The 22531-nt window shown below is 39.1% G+C and overlaps 1 protein-coding gene and 1 non-coding gene across 2 annotated transcripts in view; one reads left to right on the forward strand and one right to left on the reverse strand.

Annotated features, from left to right (window-relative positions):
* The window catches only part of PRCP (prolylcarboxypeptidase), a 56558-nt gene extending 42049 nt beyond the window's left edge, over window positions 1-14509 (forward strand). Inside the window, exons 7-9 of the mRNA XM_016206862.2 lie at window positions 1719-1883; window positions 2522-2709; window positions 9851-14509. Coding sequence (XP_016062348.1) covers window positions 1719-1883; window positions 2522-2709; window positions 9851-10064 — 567 coding nt within the window. The 3' untranslated portion in view covers window positions 10065-14509. The remainder of the gene's footprint in view (window positions 1-1718; window positions 1884-2521; window positions 2710-9850) is intronic.
* A 629-nt stretch (window positions 14510-15138) lies between these two features.
* Window positions 15139-15270, reverse strand: LOC148091964 (small nucleolar RNA SNORA48). The gene has a single exon (XR_015715346.1). It is a non-coding gene; the product is annotated as a small nucleolar RNA SNORA48 (small nucleolar RNA).
* Between the last annotated feature and the right edge of the window lie 7261 nt (window positions 15271-22531).

Genomic DNA, 22531 nt, shown 5'->3' on the forward strand with positions numbered 1-22531 from the left:
TCCTTGTAGCTATTTGCAGTTTTCCAGGGGATACAACCTACGCTGTTGTAGCATAATGGATAAGATATATGTTTTATAACCAGAGAGACCTGGTGTGGAATCTAGGGCCTACCATTTACTAGCTGGATGCTCTTGAATAAAGTGATTTAAACTAAGAATCAGTTTCTTCGTGTAAAACGGGACGATAACACATCTGGAGGATTGTTTGAGGAGTAGTAATCACTAGCTGTTGTTATTCAGCTATGATTCCATTGCCTGTGATTTCCCCCAACATTTTATTGTGAAAAATTTCCAACACAGAAAAGTTGAAGTTTTAATTGGACAGTGAACACCCACCCATAAACCTACCACTAAATTGTAGAAATAATATTTTGCTATATTTGATATATCATATATATATATATATATTCTCCTATCCATTCTTCTGTGTATCCTTCATTCCATCTTACTCTTATTTTTTTTAGAATATAATTCTATTGAGAGAGAGGAAGGGAGAGAGAGTAAGAGAGAAGCATCCATTGGCTGCCTCCTGCACGTCCCCTACTAGCGATTGAGCCCACAGCACAGGCATGTGCCCTGACCGGGAATTGGACTGGCAACCTGTGGGTGCATGGGATAGTGCTCAACTAACTGAGCCACTTCAACCAGGACAGTGTTATCTTATTTTAAATGCATTTCAAAATAAGTTGAAGACATCAGTATACTTCCTAAATCAGCTTTAATGTCATTAACTAGAGTTCAGTGTTTGTGATTTTTTAGATAAAATTTACATACCGTAAAATGTACAGATTGTAAGTGTACTGTTTGTTGTGTAGTCCAGACCCCTATGAAGATATGGAATACTTACATACCCTCGAAAGCTTCCCATGCCCCTGTCTAGTCAGTCTCAGTCCCTGCCTTCACTCCCAACCCTGAGGATTGTCTTTGATTTTTAGTACTGGAGTTTCAGGTACAGATTATAGTCCAGTGATGGAAGTATTTGGGAGCTGGGAAGCTGCCTGATCTGCTTATCATACCACAGACATTGGAACTTGGTGTAGTTTTTCCATAAGAGATTTTATAAATCTTATATTTTTATAAAAATGTAGTCAGTTGTTCAGCAAACATTTATTTACTAGATATCTTGCTTAAGTAAGTGGTGAGGGAGACATTCTGGAATCAAATGAGTGCTATACAGCATTATAGGGGCTCTGATAGAAATAGGCACAGGGCATAGTGAGGCATGAAGAAGGGAGTGATTTGGTTTTCCCTGAGTTGAGATCATAAACAACGATGGCCTCATAGGGGAGGTGATACTTGAGCTGAGGATTGTGGAAGATGAATTGTTGTTTGCCAGGCACTAGTTGAGTTGGAGAGAGGGAGAAGGGCATTTCCGGGTGCACAAAGGCAGAGGAAGGAAAGAGCTTGGTGGGCTGGAAATGGTTTTGCTAGGCTGGAGCAAAGGCTATAGGAGTTGAAGCTAGAATGGTAGGTAGGGAAGACTTTACATGCTATGCATATGACTTTGGTTTATTTCTATAGCTTGGGGAGTAATTTAAAAGGTTTATTCATTTGTGAAGGGAATTATACTTAAAAGATAGAAATTGTCAAGTAGTGCATGTTAAATGCGTAAGGTTGTTTTATGATCAAATCAAAGTCATATGTCTTTTCTGTTTTATTACATTATAATTTATATTTATATTCTGACTCTTCTCCTTTTTATCTCTCTAAAATGACAGATGGTGTGCCAGTATTTGAAAAATCCCCATGTATCTGATACACAGTTAGTAAAGAATATTTTCAAAGCTCTGAATGTATATTATAATTATTCAGGCCAGGCAAGATGCCTGAATACCTCAGAGACAACAAGTAGCCGTCTGGGATCCCAGGGTTGGAGCTATCAGGTACGTATAATTTCCCCAAGTGGAACTTACTTTTCACTGATGTGGTTATGCTGTAACAGAGAGTTCACAAGATTTTGTTACCTAATCTGGATCTCAGTGTGGTCTCTGAAACCATGGATAAATTTTCTCATTCATTCATTCATGTATGTAATCATCACCAAATATATTCTGAGTACTTGCCATGATCCAGGCACCCTGCTAGACTCCAAGATACAAAGATAAGTAAGACATGATCATATCATCAAATATAGCTTGTTGAAAAAGAAGCGTAACTAATATTACAATAGATCTTGATAAGTCATATAAAGAAAACATTTTATCGACACATAAAAGAAGGGGAGTCTAACTTGATTCTCTATGAGACTGTTTCTTCATTTGTACAATGAGAATTATAAGAATATGAATACTTTCCTTCCATAGTTATAATAGATGCGAAAGAAAACAGTTTACAAAGAAGGAATATATAGCTCTAACTTCTGTGATTTCTTTCTCGACTGAGCCTTTCCAGCACTAATGAGAGGTGACTGCCCGAGTTTAAACCCTGGCTTTGCTGCTTACTAGCTGTATGACCTTGCACAATTTATTTAACTTCTTTGTGCCTTATTTTTTCACTAGATTCTTCTGATTTGCTTTCTCAGGCCTGCACAGAAATGGTGATGCCCTTTTGTACCAATGGTATTGATGACATGTTTGAACCTCACTCGTGGGACTTGAAGAAGTATTCAGAGGATTGTTACAGACAGTGGAATGTGAGACCCAGGGCCTCCTGGGTCACTTCTATGTATGGAGGCAAAGACATCAGTTCCCACACAAACATCATTTTCAGGTGAGTTTTTGCTGGTTCAAAGAAAAACTTTGGTTGATGGAGACATTTGTAGAATAGCTGAGAAAATAGAACCAGGAAAAATGTTGGACAGTAAAATAATATAGAATACAACCAGTGGTATCCTGTTTTCCTATTACTTGAAAGATAGAGGATGCTGGGAGCATTTGAAATCTTGCTTCCAGGCATGTCATCAGTTTGGCTCGAATAAACTCTTGTAAAAAAGAAAGGTAGAGGATGCAGAGAAAAAATACGACTTTACATTCCATTACCTATCTGCCTAAAGGCTTGAAAACAACACAGCAACAAAATGAAAATATTTTTAAAAACTCCCCAGCACAAAATGAAGCATCATTTGTTCTCAATTTGTCTTACTTTTGTTACCATTGTTAATGGTAATAAAATTTTTTTAGTGTCTATTCAACAAACCCTTTTGAAGTGCTCACTGTCTTCTGTTCCAGGCACTATATGAGGCACTTTAAATAAATTACCTAAAATTGACCCCTCACAATAATCCTGTGAAGTTGTTATAGTTTGTTTTTACTGAGGAGGAAAGTCAGGGTCACTGTGTTCAGTCACTTGCCAAAGTTCATCTAGCTTTGTTTTAGTTACTAATAAAGCCAGATTTCAACCGATTTGACTACAAAAATCCTGTTTGTTCTTCTGTGTGACACTGCTTCTATAGTGACATGTTTGGTATTGAGCAGAGTTATTTGAGTAGACTATGTGTATCTGATTGTGCCTTCAAAATTTCTATGTTTTGGCTTGTATATCATGTTGTCAGCTATTAAGAATAGCAACCAGTTAATAAAAAAATTTCCCCAAATCTATATGGAGGTAATAGAGAGATACCCATACACATCTCTTAACCTGGAGCTATTGTGTAAATTGTAAATGTCATTCTTTTACAAGCTCTTATAAACAAGAGTCAGGTTTGGCCTTCAGGATATTTTCAGTAGCTTTTAGGATTAAGGAGTGCTGTTTTGACTGAAGGATCACTCCCTGGGTTTAGGCCATTCACATCGCCTACTTTGCAATCTATCTTACTGGATTGATGCTGTTTTCTCACTCAGCAGGGTACCTACCCAAAATAAAAGGTGAAACACTTTAATGGAAAACTTAAACATTCTTTTTGTTTAATTTCCTTAAATTGTGCTCCTTGTTCTCAATAGGATTCTTCACAACCATAGTCTTCAGCTTAGCCTTATAAAAGTGACAGTTGAACAAATAAATCTATTTAGGGCATTTAAGGAAACTGCGAGATTCAGGTATTTGAAATTAGGGAAAGGTAAAAGGACTGAGAGGACTATAAAAGGTTTAAGTGCAAGCCTAGGGTTTGTTCCTCAGAGGAGGAAGTACTTGGTCAATTTCTTGTTTTTCTTTAGGAGGCTGCGATCTCTATGTAGTATTTATATGTATTTCTCTAGCATGTTGACACTTTGAGCTCATCCTTTCTTGCTTTGACCTTATAAAGCTGAAGTTCAAGTTGAATTATAAAGTGGAGTCTTTAAATCCTTGTATGAAGATTTTAATATATGAGTTTTGGTCCAATACATTGTCCATTTTTATTGGATTCAACCATTACAGATATGTATTTTAGTTATCCATTTGTCCTCATATTATTTTCCTCAGGCTATCAAAATAATCATCATCATCATCATCATCACCACTGGGAGGGGGACAGATTTTTGTGAGAAAAGTTTGGGGAATAGAACTGAAACAATTAGGTGGAAATTGTAGTTCAGCATTAAAAACCTTTATTTCAGTATAAGAAAGGACTTTCTAACAGTTCAGTATAAGAAAAGACTTTTCTGTCCACATGAGATTGTGAACTTCTTAATGGCAGAGACTGTCTTAATCATCTCTGTGCCTTTAGTGCCTGCTGCAGTGATTGGCACGTAATGCCCGCACAGTCAGTAAGTGCGCTGATGGGAATGAGGGATGAGATACAAAGCGCAGGAAGGCTTCAGAGGCATGTGAAAGCTTCCAGGCAGGACTGTGTAAAGATGCTGGTATATCTTTCTGCAGTGGCAAGTCTACTTTTAAAAGAAATCTTTTTCCATATGTTTCTAGGTGAAAAATCTAATGTAAAAAATTTTATTTAAAAATTCAGAGCTCCCCTGTTTTTCTGAAGAAAGCGTATTTCCAGAGTCAAGGAGCAGTCTCAAGGTGTCTCTGTTCTGTGTACTTAGTGGCTACCAGCTAGAATACATTTCTGGTGATGAGTGAGAAAAAGTCCAAGGAACCATGAAAATATCTTTATGTCCATGCTTCTCTCCTTAGGTTGTCTCACACAAATACAAGCATGACTGCTTTTCTGATTGGAAAGTTCAGTCTGTAATTGCTGGATTGGAGATTTGCCAGTTAAGAGCTTGGGCTTTGAAGTCAGGGAGACCTGGGTGCTGGTCTCCTTTACCAAGTTAGCTGTGTGGCCTCAGGCAGATTGCCAATTTATATAAGTTAGAAATAATGACTGCCTGACAGGTTTATTCCAGGGCATAGAGCAACTATTATGGAAGGGATCGCTGTGATGCGAGAGCAGAGATTTTTGTCTGTTCACTACTGAATCCCCTGTGCCCAGTCAGTGCCTGGCACAGAGTAGGCACCAATAAACATTTGTTGAATGAATGAGGACTTAAGAAATAGTAGCTATTAATAGTTTCATTTCAGCAATTTTTTTTTCTATAGTGGTTTTGTTGGAAGGATTAATTTTTTCCCCAACCCTAATTGGTAACATTATCTTACCCCAGTCGTCATTCTCAGTTATTTAAATATAAATCCGAAAGGGAATTCCTGAGAAGCTGATTGATTTAACATCATTTTTCAGGCAAATTAATTATTGCCAGCAATTAAGTGAAGCTTACTGTTCGAAATTTTGTCCAGGCATCTAGATTTTCTCATGAAAGCCATTATTAGTAATTTTTTTTGTAAATTTCTCAGTGGCTGGTTTAACTTTCACATGTCTAGGACCAAGAAATTCAAGTCCGTGTGCATCTTAGGTCTCTCAGCAACTCCAAACACTGTTGCTAAGTCACTAGGCTGATTCAGATGACCTTTTAAATCAAATGCAGTTTGCTTATTATGTGGCTGTTAGGATGGCTTTTTTGTTTTGCAAATAATGCAGAGTTTCCTAATCGGTTTGGTCCTGTTAAAATGGAATAATTATAAAGGCTATTTGTTCACTTAAGAGAATCCAACCCCTTGTGTAGTTTACTTTAAAAATATATTTGGCAGTTGAAAACTAAGGATCCTATTTTGCATGTGAGTTTTTCCTTTTGGTTTTTAATAAAACCAAAAAAGTATATTTTGGGATTTACTTTTTTCCTTCAAGAATGATGTTATTAAGTTGCAATTGAATTTTTAAAAAACATATATATAGTTTAAGAAAAGTGTAGTGAGAATTTGTGGTGGGAATTTAAATTTGCATTTCAAACACACATATATTTAATGTACCTAACTCCATATTTTTTCATTTAATTTATACATTTGCCTAGAAAAATCTGATTGCATTAGTTTTCTGTCACAATTTCTATGAGAAGTGCTTTCACAACCCTTTTCATGATTCATTTACCTCTCAGAAGTATTAACACTTCTCATGCTTACAGAATATGATAATAATTATAATACCGCACATTTCTGTGGTATTTTGTAATTTATACCTTTCACATATATTATTTAACTTGGACCCCACAATATCTCCGTGAGGGAGGGGCACTATCTTTAAAAATTTTGAGGGGGGCAGATAATACATGTGGGAATTGAGGGTCAGAGAAGCCAGGTGACTTATTCAAAATAATGTGGCTAGAAAGGGTATAAACCTTAGATCTGCTGACTTAGTTAATTTTTCTTGCCACTCCTACACACAGGTGAAAGTCTCTTTATATTAATCATTTATATTAATTCTGCTTTGTCATATAAAAAGCACTGAAGTGATTTACATGTTCCTGACCTTGCATACATGTATTTATAGATCTCTTTTGTGTAGGGCATCTGGTATCTGGCCAAAGACAACTAGACACTTAACATTCTTTTTTCATTCATTCAAGTAAATATTTGCATGGCTTCTACCACGTGCCAGGCACTGAAGCTACTATAATAAACAAAGCAAACAAAAATCGCTGCCCTTGGGGAGTTCTAGTTTGAGAGACAGATAATAAACAAGATAGCACCTGTAAGTAAGTTAGGAGATAAGTGCTAAGGAGAAAAAATAAACCAGGGAAAAAAGCTATGAAATGTTGGGGGGTGTAGGGGAGGCAGGTTTGAAATTTTAGATAAGAGTGACCAAGGAAGACTTCACCAAGGAGTGACTTTCAGAGAATGATCTGGATCCCTGGACCTAGATAGCTATGAGTTTGGTGTAGAGTAAGAGCACTCTACAAAGAGGAGTTAGCAAGGGCAAAGACCTTGAGAGGTAAATGTGCCCAGCATGTTCTCCTCCAGGTATAGTAAAGAGGTCAGTGTGGCTGGAGTAGTTAATGAGGGATAGTAGCAGGAGTTGAAATCATAGTCAGCAGAGGGCCCAGATCTTATAGAGGCTTGTGGGTCTTAGTAGGGACTTTGGTTTTTACTTTGAATGAGATGGGAAAACTTGGAATGTTTTGAGCAAAGGAGCGACATAATCTAATTCAGGCTTTAATAGGATCAAATTGCTGCTCTACTGTTAGCAGGGAGATAAGAGTAGCTGAGGAAGGTCAGTAAAAGGCTATTCAGGCCAGAGATAATGGTGACTTAGATCGGAGTAGTAGTGAATTTGGTGAGAGGTGTTCAAATTCTGGATATATTTGAATATATAGCTGACAAAATTTGTTGACAGATTGGGTGAAAAAGAAATAGAAGATTAAAGAGCAACACAAAACTTTTTGGCCTGTGCAACTAGGACAGTGTTGCAATTCACAGAGATGAAGGAATATACATTAAAATGTTCTGTTATTTCAAATGATATGTAGATAAAGATTTCTAAGAGGTGCCATGTAAGGGAAAAGTACAATGCCAAGGGCCAGGTACTTAAATCCAGGTATTTTCGTCCCTATTTTGTCTTGAGAAATCTAAGTTTCCCCAAGATTAGGAAGATGGGAGGATGGTGGGAATGGGACCCAGGTGTGTCTGATCCCAAAACTCATGCTCTTTTTACTGTGCACCACACAAGTCAAGAGGGTATGTGCTGTTGATTTCCAACAGCAGTCATGTGTCCATGAAATGTAATGTAGTATAAAAATCGAGCACTGGACTAGGGCTATAAGACCTGAGCTTGTATATCAGATTTGCCATTGCTAGCTGAATGATTTGGGTGTTAGTTTTCTCACCTATAAAAGAATTATCATTAAACCTACCTCTCAGGATTGTTATAAGGGTCAAATGTGAAAGGCTTTGTAAACTCTAAACCAGTCTATACATGTGTGGAGTTAATAATATCAGGGAACAATTTGATTTACAACAATGTCAAGAATGAAATACTTAGGAATAAGTGTAACAGAGTAAGTATGATGATCACTAGATGATCACTAGAATTAGTGGGTGATCACATTGAAAGGTATAAAAGTATTGAATCTCTATATTGTATACCTGAAACTAATATAACTAATATATAATATTTTATACCAACTATACTTAAATAAAAAAATAAAAACAAAAAGATAAGTGTTGGCAAGGACATAGAGAAATTGGCACCCTCATATGTTGCTAATGGGAAATGTAAAATGGTGCAGCCACTTTGGAAAACAGTTTGGCAGTTCTTCACAAGGTTCAGTCACCACATGTACCAGAAAGTCCATTTTTAGGTCTATACCCAAGAGAAATGAAAACATGTATCCATGCAAAAACTTGTACATGAATATTCATAGGAGCAATATGGGTAATAGAAAAAAAGTGGAAACAACACAAATTGTACATCTGATGTATGGATAAAGTGTGACATATTCATACAATGGGATGTTATTTGGCAATAAAAAGGAATAATGTACTGATATATACTACAACATGTATGAAACCTGAAAACATTATACCACAGTGAAAGAAGCCAATTACAAAAGACCACCTAAGTTATAATTCCATTTATATGAAATATCTAGATTAGGCAAATCTATACATACAAAAAGTAGATTAGTGATTGCCTGTGGTTGAAAATGAGGGAGTTTGAGGGAGGGGAATGGGGATTATTGGCTGCTAGTGAGTATGGGTTTCTTTTTGGGATGATGAAAATGTTCTAAAATTGTGGTAATGGTTATAAAACTCTGATTATACTAAAAACCATTGAATTGTACATTTTAAATAGGTGAGTTCTGTGGTGAAATATATTGCAACAAAGCTGTGAAATAGTATTAGGGATGCTGTCTGTGATCTTATTGGATTTTTACTCAGCTAAACTAAATAGCATAGCCTGTTTCAATGACTGATCCTATTTACATCATTCTGAAATATGTTGTGTGAACCAGCCAGTATTAATAACCTAATACCATTTTCTTAACTTTAAAGCTAAAGTAAAATGGGGATCTTTGAGTAATGACCAAATTTTCTGGTTCAGATTTGGAGGAAATTTTTCAGTTCTATCACCCTATTTCCCAAAGTACTGTACTATAAGGGAAGTATTGTATGAAAAATAAGAGTTTTATTTTTTTAAAGAGCTAAGAGATAATTAGCATTTCAAATATGAGAGTTTTTCTTTATCATTTTGATAGTTGGGTCCTAGGAAAGAAGGAAACTCTCATTAAGGGGCTGCTATGTGCCTGTGCCGACACTTGTGCTTATTAAATACATCCACATGTACCATCTGGTTTAACCCATGTAACAACCGTATGAAGTTGGCCTTGTTATCTCTTTTATAGAGGAGGAAGGTCATATGGCTTTTGAGTGATGAAGCTGGGGTTGGAGTTTAGGCTTCTAGATTCTGATTTCCTGTATAGTCTGGATTGATTCATGGGGCACTACCTTCACTCTTGGGTCCTATTTCTTGTACTTGATTGCAGAAGTATTATAAAACTCCAGAATGGATCACATTTTCATAGGACAGATTTGGTCCTCAGATCAAATACCCCAATTTATAAGTTTATAATTTTAGATGTTATACATAAAATAGGTTTCTCCTATCTTATCTGGATATAGACATGAAAAACTAATAATCTTATTTTTTCTTCTTTCCCTCACTTAGCAATGGTGACCTAGATCCCTGGTCAGGAGGTGGAATAACCAAGAACATCTCAGACACCTTGGTTGCCATCACTATCCCAGAGGGAGCCCATCATCTAGATCTCCGAGCCAACAATGCCTTTGATCCCATGACTGTGCTATTAGCCCGCTCTTTGGAAGTTAAATACATGAAGCAGTGGATCAGAGATTTCTATGGCAGTCTGAGAAAGAAGTAATGAGCAACTTTTGATCGTTTTCAGTTTCTTCTTTTATGTTCATTCCACCCACATTCCCATCCACTTTAGTTTTCCACACATAATTACTTTCCTTTGTTTATCATTAGATTTGGTAAGAAAGAGGTTGAGAAGGAAGAGAGGGTGATGGTGGCGACAGCAGCCACCCCATACCCCAGGTTCTTGCCATCTTTGCACCACTTCCAGGAAGACTCTTTGTGACAGCTGTCCCTCACCATCAGTGGCCCTCATAACTGGGGCAGAGTTCCTGACTGCCTTTCACAAGAGGGAGAGTCAGTTTCTTTGTTCCTCTGCAAGTAGGGATTTCTCTTGCTTTTGAGACAAGTCTCTTTGGCTCATTTGTCATTCCCCACTCCTGCCTCCCAAAAAGAAAAGCAGAAGATAGATAAAAATGAGGTAATTGCAGCTGATAGGGTGTCCGATGCCAAGCCAGGGTATAGGAGCCATTTCTTTTGTACTTGATTTAAAGACTTTGAACTGTGCTGTAAATAAAGAATAAGGCTGGATGTTATACCTGTGTGTTCCTCCTGAAGCTCATTCCAGCTGTGGGGAATACTATGTGCACCGAGCTTGGCTGCTTTTGGAAAGAATTTTAATTTTCTCTCTTCTAGTTGGCAGCTTTCCTTAGTTCTGGGATATTTGCCACTGTGGTACTGCCAGTAAGAAATCTGGCCTTTTTCTGCTCCATTTCTCTTTGTTTCTAAGGTCAGTTTTGTGGTAATTTGGTTCCATTTGCCAGTTTAGGAAAAATGACTGTTTTGCTTCCTTTTACATCAGATCAGGCTTTTATATGTGGTGGCCACTAATGATACTTCAGTAAGCAGCCTTTAAAAATTGATGAATCAACTATTCAGAAGGTAGAATGTAGTTACGTTCAGCATTTTTTTAAAAAAAAACTTGTATTTTCTGGTGGTGGTTGCTGCTGTCATCAAAGCCAGAAGTGTCAGGACACTAAGAGGCAGGTGCATGAGAACTTTTCTGTATGGCTTCCAAAAGACAGCTGACTAATTCATGCGGGCAGCATATTTGACATTAATAAATGGCCAAGCCGTTCGTACTTCCAGAGGGTTGGCTTCTTTCAGGCAGTTCTTACACTGAAACCTTTCTTCAGAAGAGCTTTTCTAGGGTAACAAATAGGGTTGGATCAAAACCTTTCAGGGCACAGAGACAGACTAACAGTTTCTACTGTTGAAAGATTTCTTTCCCCTTGTTTCTTTTTATTTTCTCTCAAAAAATTCTTTTTCTTCCTTGCTTTGAGAACATTTTCGGCTTTTAACAAACTGTACCTTGATCTCAATAATTTCTAAAGTACTTTTTTTAAAAGCGCATATGTAAAGTTAATTCTTGGGTGAGAGACTGAAATATTTCCCTAATTTTCCCTGGCATCTGGGAGATACAGAAAAATCTTTGTCTGGTTTCAGAAGCCTTCAGTTCTCATTGTAATGAGTTGTCCATCAAAGCATTTGGTCACTATTTTCATTTCAACATCAGAGAAAAGTCTGCTGGTGTGGGAATTTAAGAGTCAAAACAATACTAGTTTCTAGTTTTTATTCTTTGTCAACTAAGAAGTTATATAATACAGGGTTTATAGGCTTATAGAGGATAGTAAGAAGCCTTTAAAAACAGAGAGGGTATTCTTACTATTAGGATACTATTGATTTTAAGATATTTTCCTTGAAAACTTTTTTTGAAAAATTTGTCTTTATTGTTGAAAGTATTATAGATGTCCCACTTTTTCCCCCTTGACCCCTTCTACCCCATACCCGCTCCCGGCCTTCCCCACACTATTGTCTGTGTTCATGGGTTATGCATGTATGCATATAAGTTCTTTGGTTAATCTCTTCCCACCCACCCACCCCTGCCTTCCCTCTGAGATTCATCAGTGTGTTCCATGCATCTGTGTCTCTGGATCTGTTTTGTTTATCAGTTTATTTTGTTCATTAGATTCCACATATGAGTGAGACAATGTAAAACTGAATCAGGAAGAATTAGAAAACCTGAATAGGCCAACAACAACTGATGAAACTGAAGCAGTAATAAACTCCCAGCCAACAAAAGCCCTGGTCGGGATGGCCTCACAGGGGAGCCCCACCAAGCATTCTACTTATTACAGCAGTCCCTTTAACATTTCTTGCAGTGCTGGTTTGGTGGTGACAAACTTCTTTAGCCTTTTTTTTTTGTCTAGGAAGCTCTTTATTTCACCACCTATTTTGAATGATAGCCTTGCTGGAAAGAGTAGTCTCTGTTTCAGATCCTTGCTTTTCATTTCCTTGAATACTTCATGCCATTCCCTTCTGGCCTGTGGAGTTTCTGATGAGAAATCAGCTGACAGCCTTATGGGAGCTCCTTTGTAGGTAGCAGCTTGCTTTTCTCTTGCTGCCTTCAAGATTCTCTCTTTGTCTTGAATTTTTGGCATTTATGATGTGTCTGAGCATGGGCCTCTTTGGGTTCAACATGTTCTCTATCCCTTGCTCACTTTCTTCACCTTCTGGTATTCCTGTGATGTGAATATCGTTATGTTTCATGTTGTCCCATAGCTCCCTTAAGCTGTCCTCCTGTTTTTAAATTTTTTTTTTTTTTTTTTTGGTTCTCTGATTGAGTGATTTTTTTCTACTCTGTCTTATAATTCACTGATCAGATCCTCGGGTTCCTCTAATCTGCTGTTTATTCCTTCCAATGTATTCTTTATTCTGCTATGTCATTCTCAATTTCCTTCATAGTTTCCATATCTTTTCTCATGCTGTTGAGCATCCTTATAATCAGTATTCTGAATTCTATATCTGACAGATTGCCTATCTCCATTTCATTGATTTCTTCTGGAGAATTCTTCTGTTCTTTCATTTGGGGCTTGTTTTTTTCTCTCTCCATTTTGGCTGCCTGTTTTGGTTTGTTTCAATATATTAGGTAAATCTGCTATGACTCTCAGTCTTTTTGAAGGGTCTCTAGTGCAGGCCAATGCCAGATGCTGTTTGTGGCTGGCCTTCAGTACCCTGTTTAGAGCCTTCAGCAATCCACAGATTGTAGCTTCCTCTGCTGAGGCTAGGTGCGTTTGGAAAGGACCCAGCTGTACACTAAGGTCTGCTTTTCCTAGGCCTGGGTCCAGAAGCAGATCAGGCAAAGACACAAAACATCCAGAGATCCACCTTTGCCTGCAGACTGTTTGTTATTCTCAGTCTTTTAATGATCCTCAGGCTATAGACCCACAGCAAGATGTAAACTCCACAGAGTGGGGCAAGAGGTTTTCCAACAGGGTGGGGCAATTGCTTGGCCCCAGGAAAAAGTTTTCTGGGCAGTAAAGGTCTGCCTGAGAAAGATGTCCTCAGTCTCTATGCAGTCTCCACTTTAGGTCCTTGGTTATGACGGTGCTATCCAGCTAGTCATCAGTTAATTATTCAGGATGTTTTTTCTACATTTTAGTTGTAATTCCAGTTTGGTCCCGGGAGAGTGTCAGTGTAGCTTCCACTTAATATGCTGCCATCTTGGAATCTCTCCTTGAAATCTTTTTACTTGTTTAAAATCTTCAAAATACTTTGCCACTTCGTTTCATATTAATTCTTTGGATGAATTGCATTTTTGTAAAGAAATAATTGCCAAAAAATGGCTATTTTTCTGCAAGTATAATTTGGTTTTATGTACATGTTTTTTTCTATGTACATTTCATGACAGATGGCAACCTTAATTAAAGTTAGCCTAATTATAATATGCTGAAATTTATTTTTAAATTGAAAAAGAATTAAAACATCCAATAAACCTCATTTAAAGCATCCCTGTAATTAATAGATGATGCTTTTGAAAGACCAGGAAAGAGAGACAGAGAGTTGGGGTGGTTTTTAGTTCATTTTTGTTACTTTACCTAGAATCCATGGGTAAAACTAAGGAAAATTAGGGATCTTTCTTAAGAGTTTTGTATAGTCAAGACATTATCCAGAGGAACCAATGTCTAGTCTAGAATATTAGTGAAGGCACCTCAGATACCCAGTCCAATCCCATAATTTGTAGGTGGATGACATTGTGGCATAAAGAGAAAGAACTTGTGTAAGGCCTCACAGCTCATTTTTGACAGAACTGAGCCTTGAATCCAGGTTTGCTTCTTGTTGTTTTCATTTTACTGGTGTAGCTTAATCTTTGGATTCAAGGAACGAAACCTCACCAAACCAGTTTAAGCAAAAGAAGGAATTTATTGAAACTGCAGGAATAGCTCCAGGACTTGGTTAACTAGGAATCATGAGGGAATGGAACTGGGTTCTTGAAAGTCATTAAAAGTCAAGACTGCTGTTTCTCTTTCTCTCACTTTGAACAGAGGTCACCAGTTTTCAGCCTGTTGGGGAGATGTGTTCCTCAGATGTTTAGTTTGGCTAGCAGTCTGAAGTGTGCATGTGCATCAGAATTACCTGACTGCTCATTAAAACATTGATTGCTGAGTCCCACCCCAGAGTTTGTAATAAGTAAGCCTTAGGGTGGGTCTTGGGAAGTTGCATTTCCAGCAATTTCCCAGGTGATGCTGGGGGAACACACTTTGAAAACTACTAGGTTGAAAGAATTCTGAATTTCAGTCTCTTCAGACAGGGCATTTCCCTTCAGTTCACCTCACTCCTGTTGTCCTGCCCGATCCGGTTTGAGTATGGGAGCCCTGCCCAGCATTTCTCTTCCCATTGTTGCTTCAGTCTCTCTGCAGACCAATTTCCTCTTCTTTACTTGCACAGGGCACATGATGACTTCCCAAAATGGTGTCAGGCCCCGATGGCTACACCACCTCACAAGTCCACAACTCTCAAGTGGTTAGGGAGGGACAAGATCATAAAAACATGGCATCAGAGACACTGGAATGAAAGGGGAGAAGTTCAGGCAACTCTATCACACAGTGTTTCTGGGAACACAGGTATCCAACAAAATGCCAATGACTTAACCTAGTAGAAAGATCCACAGTTAAGAAAGTTTGTAAAATAATAGGTTAAACACAGTTAAATAGTTGAGTTTTTAGAATCTGTAAATATGCATTGTAACTCTCCAAAATGGTAATTGAGAATGCAACTTTTCCTACATTTTTTTTTTTTTTTAATGTGCCCCAGGCATGAAACAGCTCTGGCCACCAACACAGGCATCAAGCTAGGATGAACTAAAGACTGCCCCTGACTGATAGAGGACCAGCACCATCAATCACGTGTCTCCTTGCCCATTGCCAGGGATTTGTCCTACTCTTACTTACAGAGCTACAAGGCATATGGCATTGTTCTAGAATCTGGAAAGTACAATGGTAAAAAAGCAAACACGGTGCAGTAGAACCTAGGTTCTCAAACTTAATTGATTCAGAATGCTGTTCAAGAAGCACTGTGTTAAAAAACCGAATTTAATCATTTTTTCCCATTAGAAATAATGTAAATTGAATTAATCTTTTCCAGACCCCCAAATGATTCCGTTTTAACCTTTCACAGTTGCCCATGGTCACTGTTTTGTGAGCACTTTGACACCCTTAGCAACATCAGCACTCTTGATGGCCTCTATGTTTTAAAATTGTGCTAATCATCAGTTTCACCATGCCATAGTTGGTGGCCAGATCACAGGAACACCTCTGTCATACTTTGCAATAATTTATTTTTTAAGTTCTATTGTTCTCACAAATTTCGTTTTCACTTTGCAATCACTAAACTTCTTAGGACCCATGGTGACTTACTATACATATTTAATAATAATAAGCAGCAACAAAAGCAAAAAAACATGAAAATATTCACAGCACAATTTCCTGAGACATGAACAGTAGGAGGTTTAGCAGTAAACTGACTCATACTAGCTCATTTTCTCCTTTGTCACCTGAGAGAAGCGAGACTGATCATACAGGTATCAGCATGAACGGGTTGTTGCGTTGAAAAGTGAAGTTTTGTTCAACAACTGAGACATCCTCCTCCAGGTCCCCCTTCCCTCCCATGAACAACTTTGTCGAGAACCAAATTTTTCAAGATGGAAGACATTTGAGAACCAGGGTTTGACTGTATCTGTCCTAATAAGGTTTACATTCTCCTGGGAGAAAGATATGAAATGTCAAATTATACAAGGAGCTGTTATAAGTGCTATGAAGAGTGGGGGCTCTAGCCCTAGCTGTTTTGGCTCAGTGGTTAGAGCATCAGCCAACAGACCAAAAGGTCATGGGTCCGATTCCTGGTCAAGAGCACATGCCTGGGTTGCAGGTTCAATCCCTGATCCTGGTTGGAGTGCGTGCGGGAGGCAACTAATTGATGTGTCTCTCTCACATTGATGTTTCTCTCTCTCTCTCCCCCTCCTCCCTCCCTTCTATTCTCTCTAAAAATTAATGGAAAAAATATCCTTGGGTGAAGATTAAGAACAACTAAAAAATGAATGGGGGCTTTTAAGGCATTTACCAGGGAATCTGAGTTGGTCTGTGGGAATAAGACTCCTCTTTTGAGATGTGACATTTTAGCTGGATGGGGGATATACTAGCAAGAGAAGTGAAGAAAACAGCATGTGTAAAAGCCCTGAGTGTAGCATATTCAAGGAAATGAAAGAATGTCCCCGAAATGGGATTGCAGGTGACCAGAGAGACAGTGATAAATTTGGAGATGTGGCAGGAAAAAGCTTATTCAAGAAGACCATAAGGAGTCATAAGGAATTGGTCCTTAATCAAGGGAGTGACATGAACAGATTTTTATTTTAAAAGATCATTTTGGCCCAGCCGATGTTGCTCAGTGGTTGAGTGTCAACCCTTGAACCAAGAGGTCTCCGGGTTCAATTCCCAGTCAGGGCACATGCCCGCGTTGTGGGCTCAGTCCTCAGTGGGAGACATGTAGGAGGCAGCCAATTGATGTTTCTATCTCTCTATCCCTCTCCCTCTCTAAAATCAATAAAAACATACTTTAAAAAAGTAATTCTGGACAATTGTCTATTCAGGTCCTCAGCCCATTTTTAAATTGGATTTTTTATGTTGAGTTGTGTGAGTTCTTTACATATTTTGAATATTAACCTGTAATAAGATACATCATTTGCAAATATCTTCTCCCGTTCAGTGGGTTGCCTTTTGGTTTTGCTGATCATTTCCCTTGCTGTGCAAAAGCTTTTTAGTTTGATGTAATCCCATTTATTTATTCTTGCTTTTGTTGCCTTGCCTGGGAAGACAGATCCAAAAAATGTTTTTCTAAGACCTATGTCAAAGAGTTTATTGACTATGTTTTCTTCTAGGAGTTTTGTGGTTTCTGGTCTTATGGGTGTGAGAAGGGTGAAAAAGGTGAAGGGGAATAAGAGATACAAATTTCCAGTTATAAGTCATGGGGAGGTAATGTACAGCATAGGAAATATAGTCAATAATATTGTAATAACCTAAAAAAAAATCACTCTGGCTGTAGAGTGGAGTGTGCAATGTAGGGGCAAGCATGTGATACAGGAGACCACTGTTGCAGTTGTCCAAGTAAGAGAAGAGATAACTTTGACTAGGGTGATAGAGGTGGAAATGTGAAGTGGATGAGTTTGAGAGAGGTTTAGTAAGGAATGTCAGCTGGATTTGGTGATGGGTTCTGTATAAGATATGAGCTGGGCAGGTGTAAAGGATGATAATTTCTGGCTTGTGCACTTGAATAGACTGTGGTGCCATATACTAGAAAGAGAGCACCAGAGGGTGACCAGGTTTGGTAGGAAGATTATGAATTCAGCTTAGTTTCATTTTGCTGAGTTTTATGTACTTTTGAAATAAACAAGTGGAGCTAGCTGTCAAGACTGTTGGATATAAAGGTGGAACCCAGTTTGGACTGGAAAGCCATGAATAGATAGTAATCATAGCATGGAAGGTGTTCTCAAGGAACGTGTGTTCAGGAAACACTTCAGGAGCTGCTATGAGATTGTACCTACTATAATATATTCTTAAGAGATCCCCAAACATCCTAATTCTCCTACGGCTGAGCACATATGACTCCACTGAGCCGACCCACCACCTGATCCCTGCTACAGCCTTTGCTTAAATTGGGATCTACTTCTCTGCACTCATTTCCCATTCTTACTGTTGCCTTTCAGTTTTCTAACATCCTGCAATTCAGCCACACCAAACTTCCTATTATTCTAAAATACTGCTGCTCTGTCTAAAAAATTCCATTGTCAGCACTACCCTTCAGTGTTTTCACTGGCAAACTTCTATGTCTTTTTCAAAGCCCAGATCCACTTGATCACTTCCCCTGTGAAGTCACTTTCCTAAAGGAAGTGGCTTATCTATGCTCTCACAGAACAAGGTTCACACCTAGCATGTCAGCCAGAATGAACTTCATCGAGGTAGGGATTGTCTGTTTCGTTCATCTCTGTATCTGGTACCTTAAATGGTGCCTGACCACCTCTAGTTTAATACACATACCCCAAATTATAATATTTTGCTTAATGTTCTTACCCTCCTTTCTGGAATACCAAGCTCTCTGAGAGCAGGGACTGTGCCTTCTTCCTTCTGGTAATCAGCATCCTGAATGGGGCCTGGCAGCCAGCTCTCACTAGGCCTCTGCAAATTTATACAAATAGATGCGTTTCAGGGTGGAAAGGCCAAGCTTCCCATCCGTCGCTCTCTCTGCTCACGTAACCCCCTCCTCTGGGCTTTCCTGAATTTTGGAATGGAGATCTCCTCATACTCAAAACCTCTGGAACTTTGACTTAACTGATTTTCCCTCACTTCAGCTGCATGTCCCTGGCTCCCTTTCCCACTCCATCAGCCCGACAGCATTTCTCAAGGGGGCTGAATGTAATGGTGCCTTAATGTTAGCTGAGAACACTGACTGGGTTCTCATTGAAGTGACTGGATTTCTCTGGAGCCACTTTTCAATGCAAGGGGTCAAAGAAGGGGCTGGCTCCAATAGATACTGCTGTCCAGTAATGCGGACGGGAGGGTAGAAGCTTACAGCAGTAGCGCTGGAGAGCTGTCGTGGGATCGTTTAGTTTTACACGTGTGTTTGACATGGCTAACATCTTTCTTAAGAAGCAAGCCTAGAGTGAGAGCTACTTGCCCAAGGTCATAGAGCTAACATGTTTATCTGTTATTCATTAAAAAAATGTTGTCACACCTGGTTCTGAAAGGATTTCAGGAGATTTAAAAATAGAAATTAAACACATTTAAAAGGGATAGAGATGTAACGTGGATCTAAGAATGCAAACCACAAAGCAGCATTTATCATATAGGCTCCACAGAATGCTTGGAAGGCCCGATGTTAGTAGGTGTTACATAAAAAAGGGTACAAGATCAAAATGCATGAACATGGTCGAAATACGTTGAACAGGTATCTTTACTACAGAGTCTCTCAAAACTGATACGCATGTGCATTGTGAATCAACAAGAATGTGACATTTTCCAAACTTAATTGATCTGAAAACCCCTTTTCAGCAACATTTGAGGATCTGGTGCTCTGCCAAACACCCACTGGGAAATGCTACCATTGAATTTTATTTATTTACTAAAGATAGGGGCCAAGGAAATTTGGCTCTACACTTTCTAGCAGCCATCTGCAAAGAGGAAAGCAAAGTCGGTTGAACAGTTTACACTGCAGGTGAGAGAAAACCAGACCAGTCAGCCTGGAGAAGCCCAGGCAGGAACTTCCTGAAAGAGCCTCAGAAAGGGCAAAAGTGTAACATAATGAGATCTTCAACTGCTCTACACGTATTGTTGAATTTCACTGTGTTCATTCTTATACAATCCTTCAGTACAGAGGAAAGTCAAAACAGCAAAGCATAACAAGTATTCTATAATGAACTAATGAAACATACCACTGATGAAATACATACATGTGTGTGTGTGTGTGTGTGTGTGTGTGTGTGCGCGCATACACCAAAATTTTGCCAGGTAGATAGTTTACTTGCTGTAGTAGATAGTTGAACAGGGGAAAGGGAATAAATTATGTTTTATAACAAGTGAAGTACTAGTTTGAAAAAAATAAGCTCAGACACCTGAATTTACCATCACCCCGCTTGCTCAGGAGAGCACTATTGGACCAACCGTAGCTCACCAGGTATGTGGAGGCAGAGCAGAGAAAGTCAGGTGCTCAGGTGCTTTGACCACAAAGACGTTTGCATCTGCTGCCAAACTTTCTCTGTGGCTTTGGGGGAGTGGTTTTAACCATTTTTCTTTGTTTTATAACTCCTGAAATCTGAGGTAAATAGCCAAAGAAAGGTTTACAGAAAACCAGCAATCAACTCCAAGATCTTAACCTCCAAATGAAACTTTTTGCGCAGGTGATATGCAGGGTGCTATGACACTGAAGGTAGACAGTAATACTCTTGAATGAGTGCGATACAGCAAAGTAGCCGGGTGATTTGGTAAATGGCTTCCTTCTCTCATCAACAAAAGCCATCAGATTATTAATATTTTTTTAAATATGTCTATTGATTTCAGAGAGAGGAAGGGAGAGGGAGAGAGAGAGAAACATCCATGATGAGTCATTGATCGGCTGTCTCCTGCACGCCCCATACTGGGGATAGAGCCTGCAACCCGGGCATGTGCCCTGACCGGCAATCTGAGCGCTATCTCCTGGATCCAAATCGATGCTGAACGGCTGAGCCACATCAGCTGGGTCATCGGATTATTCTTGTTTCAGAAGTCTCCCTTACAGTTGACAAAAGACATTTCATATGTTACCATGATGTCAGTTAACTGGGTAAAATCTACCTACCTTCAGAATGCATGGTATAACATAAACTAGTAAAATATCCATCTGCTTTGCATTTAGGGAGCTCACGGGCAGATTTCCACCACCTCTTTTGTCTCCTTTTGTCTCCAAACTCACCTGCAGGAGTTTAGGTCTAAACTGGTGGTTTTCAACTGGCAGCACTTTGTCCTGCAGGGGACATTTGGCAATGGCAGGAGACATCATTTGTCACAACTCTAGGAAGAGGAGAGTTGCTCCTGGCATCTAAGGAGTAGACGCCAGAGGTTCAATTAAGCATCCTACAATACAAAGGACAAACTCCCACAACACAGTATTATGTGGCCTAAAATGGTGATAGTGTTGATGTCTAATCTAAATCTATGATAACTTAAAACCCTTTCTTCAAAGTTTACCTTGCAAAGGAGATGAAAAATTGATTGTTAATTCAATTCATCCAATAGTCTTACACTCTAAAAAACACAATAGCACAACAGTCTAAACATTGTAGTACAGACACCGTCTTCTATAAAATTTATTATTGGAGACTTTTTTTTTTTAGATTTTTAAAATTGATTTTTAGAGAGGGGGAGAGAGAAACATCGATTGGCTGCCTCCTGCATGCTCCCTATTGGAGATCAAGCCCACAGCCCAGGCATGTGCCCTGATGGGAAATCGAACGGCAACCTTTTAATGCAAGGGACGGGGCCCAACCATCTGAGCCACACTGGCCAAGGCAAAACTGGTTCTTAATTGACTCCTCGAATTTCTCTTCCCTGGGCCAAATAACCCCAATATTTATTGAATGGTAACCCTATGCAGGTACAGTGTAAGGTAGTAAGAATAAAAAGGCAAGCTCAGTTTTTCAGAAGCTCAATTTTTTTTTCTTTTAAATATATCTATTGATTTCAGAGAGAGGAGGGAGAGGGAGAGAGAAACATCAATGATAAGAGAGTCATTGATGGGCTGCCTCCTGCACGCCCCCTGCTGGGGATCATTGCACACTCCCCGAAACCCGGGCATGTGCCCTGACCGGAAATCAAACCTCAATTCCCTGGATCCTAGGTCAATGCTCAACCACTGAGCAACGCCCGGCTGGGCAGAAACTCAATTTTAATGAGGAGAGATGATTACAGTGTTTGATTAAATACATTGGGCTAAGAATTTATATGACATTCAGGATGCTATGTTGTTAGCATGAAAGCAGAAGTAATGAATCCATCCTGAAGGTCTGAGGAAGGCTCTAAAGGAGAAGTAACATTTGAACTGAGACTTGAAGGCCATATTTGCAGGGTGAATGGTGCTTAGTGAGAAAGACAATAAAAACACTATTCATTAAAAAAAAAATTATGAAGCTCCAATTACGTGCCAAGGGTTAGGCCCCAATCATGTTACTGTGAAAAAAACATACATAGCTCCCATCATTTGAGGGCCATAAAAAGAGCCAAAGATGCTTATCTCATACTTTATAGGCCTCAGAACTGTGCTGCCTGCCTTTCTCATTTGAGCCCCTCAACAGCCCTGAGTGAGAAGCAAGGCGGGTAATATCTCCATTTTATAGAGTAGGACCATGAGGCCAAGAGAAATGACGTAACCCCTAGCCATGGCCACAGATCTAGTTACTGGCAGTCATCTGATCCCAAATCCTCTCTTCCTTGTTTCCAAACGCAATTTCTTGTGGCAGAGAGGGAGGCAGGGCCTGGTCTTTCTACCCGCTCCTGGCCCCGCTGTCTTCATCTCTCTGTCTTTTGTTTTCTGCTGGCCCCAGCGCTGAAGGACTTTTCCAGTCTTCCCAGTTCCAGTCTCACAGGGACAGAAGGAGTGAGAATGGCTGTTCTG

This window comes from Miniopterus natalensis, chromosome 11 (genome assembly GCF_054644295.1).
Source record: "Miniopterus natalensis isolate mMinNat1 chromosome 11, mMinNat1.hap1, whole genome shotgun sequence".
Classification (NCBI taxonomy): Eukaryota; Metazoa; Chordata; class Mammalia; order Chiroptera; family Miniopteridae; genus Miniopterus; species Miniopterus natalensis.